Source organism: Eimeria tenella, genomic scaffold, assembly GCF_000499545.2.
Source record: "Eimeria tenella Houghton genomic scaffold, Eth_scaff3630, whole genome shotgun sequence".
Lineage (NCBI taxonomy): Eukaryota > Apicomplexa > Conoidasida > Eucoccidiorida > Eimeriidae > Eimeria > Eimeria tenella.
Window position 1 is genome coordinate 1 of NW_013544565.1, and position 1,822 is coordinate 1,822.

At 52.8% G+C, this 1,822-nt stretch overlaps 1 protein-coding gene across 1 annotated transcript; it reads right to left on the reverse strand.

The window, feature by feature from the left end:
* Positions 1–90: 90 nt before the first annotated feature.
* Positions 91–1,586, reverse strand: ETH_00041230 (uncharacterized protein; the record flags this gene model as incomplete). The annotated part of the gene is made up of 4 exons (XM_013379606.1): positions 91–153; positions 578–733; positions 1,078–1,269; positions 1,467–1,586. Coding segments are annotated over 4 exons (531 nt in total), but the record flags the coding sequence as incomplete, so codon positions are not given.
* Positions 1,587–1,822: the final 236 nt, after the last annotated feature.

Below are 1,822 nucleotides of genomic sequence, written 5' to 3' on the forward strand. Positions count from 1 at the left end.
GCTGCTGGCTAGCTGCTGGCTAGCCGGCAGCTAGCTGGTGGCTAGCTGGCAGCTAGCTGGTGGCTAGCTGGTGGCTAGCTGGCTTCTTACCGCGGCGGAGAGTTTGGGCAAGTTTGTCCCTTCTGGGAGCTGTGGGCAACTGCTCTTGAGGATCTGCGCCACCCGCAAGCAGCAGCAGCAGCAGCAGCAGCAGAAGCAGCAGCAGCAACAGGAGCAGCTCAAAAGGAGACTGTCCCGATCAAAGAGACAAGTGATATTCAGAAACAGCACCTATTAAACTAAAACCTACAACAAGAATCACTTTAAATAATTTAAATTCTTTTTTAAATAATTAAAATTCTTGTGTTTTAAATAATTTAAATTCCTTTTAAATTATTTGAAATGAGAAGAATTTTTATTCCAAATAGGAGAGTTTTACTTGTGCCTGTGGCACCTTAAACCCTTTTTAATAATTTTTTTACATTTTTGACTTTCGTTTAATTCTTAATATTTTCTAATTCTTTTAATCTTTTTGAATCTCTTTTAAACATCTTTTTTAGTTTTAATTTCTTTTCTCTTTTCTTTTTATTCTTCTTACTGCTGCTTGCTGCTGCAGGGCCTCCAGCGCCTGCCTCTTCGCCTCAAGGGCTCCCTGCCGCGAAACAGCAGCAGCAGCAGCAGCAGCAGCAGCTTCTTTTTCGCTCTCCAGCTGCTTCTCAGCTTCTCCCAAAGCAGCAGCAGCACAACTCACTGCCTGCAGCAAACAAAACCCACACCTCTTTTGCTCCAAGCGCTGCTGCAGCTCGGGGGTCCCCGGGGGCCCCCAGGGGCCCCCAAGGGACCTTGGGGTCCCCCAGGGGCCCCCAGAGGCCCCCCAATTTTTGATTTCCCTTGGGGGCCCCCTTGGGGGCCCCTTCGGGGGCCCCTCTGGGGGTCCCTTTGGGGGCCCCTTTGGAGCCCCCAGAGAATTTCTCAAGTGGCTTTGGGGCTAGCCACTGAACTAAGCAGGCGGCACGCTAGAAGCACCCACAGCAGCAGCAGCAGCAGCAGCAGCAACAGCAACAACAGCTTTGGTGAGCGTTCGGTGTGTCAGCGCACCGTCATAGCGGCAGGTAGTTGCTTCTGGCTGTCGTTGAGCTGCTGCTGCTGCTGCTCTAAAGCTTCTTGAGCCTCAGCAGCAGCAGCAACTGCCTCCTGCAGCCGCTGCTGCAGCAGCTGCTGCTGCTTCTCCTCAGCGTCTCTCTCCCTCTCCTTCGCCTCCAGCTTCTCCCGCAATACCTTCAGCTGGTCCTGTGAAACAAACCTTAAACCCTAAACCCTAAACCCTTAAACCTAAACCCTAAACCCTAAACCCTACTTAAGAGAGTGGGAGCAGCGGGCAATTCGCGCCGGCTGGGTCGAGCATCGCTGGCTGCGCAGCTAGCTGCCTTGCCTCGAGGCTTCAGGGTTTAGGGTTTAGGGTTTAGCGTTTAGGATTTAGGGTTTACTTGGCTCAGAAGGTTGCTGGCCCTCTTGCTAAAGTTGGCGAGGGCCAGGCGGGCCTCGTCGCTGCTGTCTTTTGCTGCTGCTGCTGCTGCCTGCTGCTGCGTCTCTTTTGCTTCGCAGCTCTGCAGCAAAAGCGGGCAAGTGCGGCAGCACGTGCAGCAGCAAAATGGGGGCCCCAGAGAAGCCGCAGGCAGAGGCAGCAGCAGCAAAAAGATTCTAAAAAGAGAAAAAGAAGAAAAGGAAAAAGAGGCAGCGAAAGAGACAAAGAGGGCCTGCTTACTCGCAGCTCTTCTGCTGCTGCTGCTTCTCTTTCCCGCGCTGCAGCAGCAGCAGCAGCAGCCGCTTCCAAGCTCTGGCC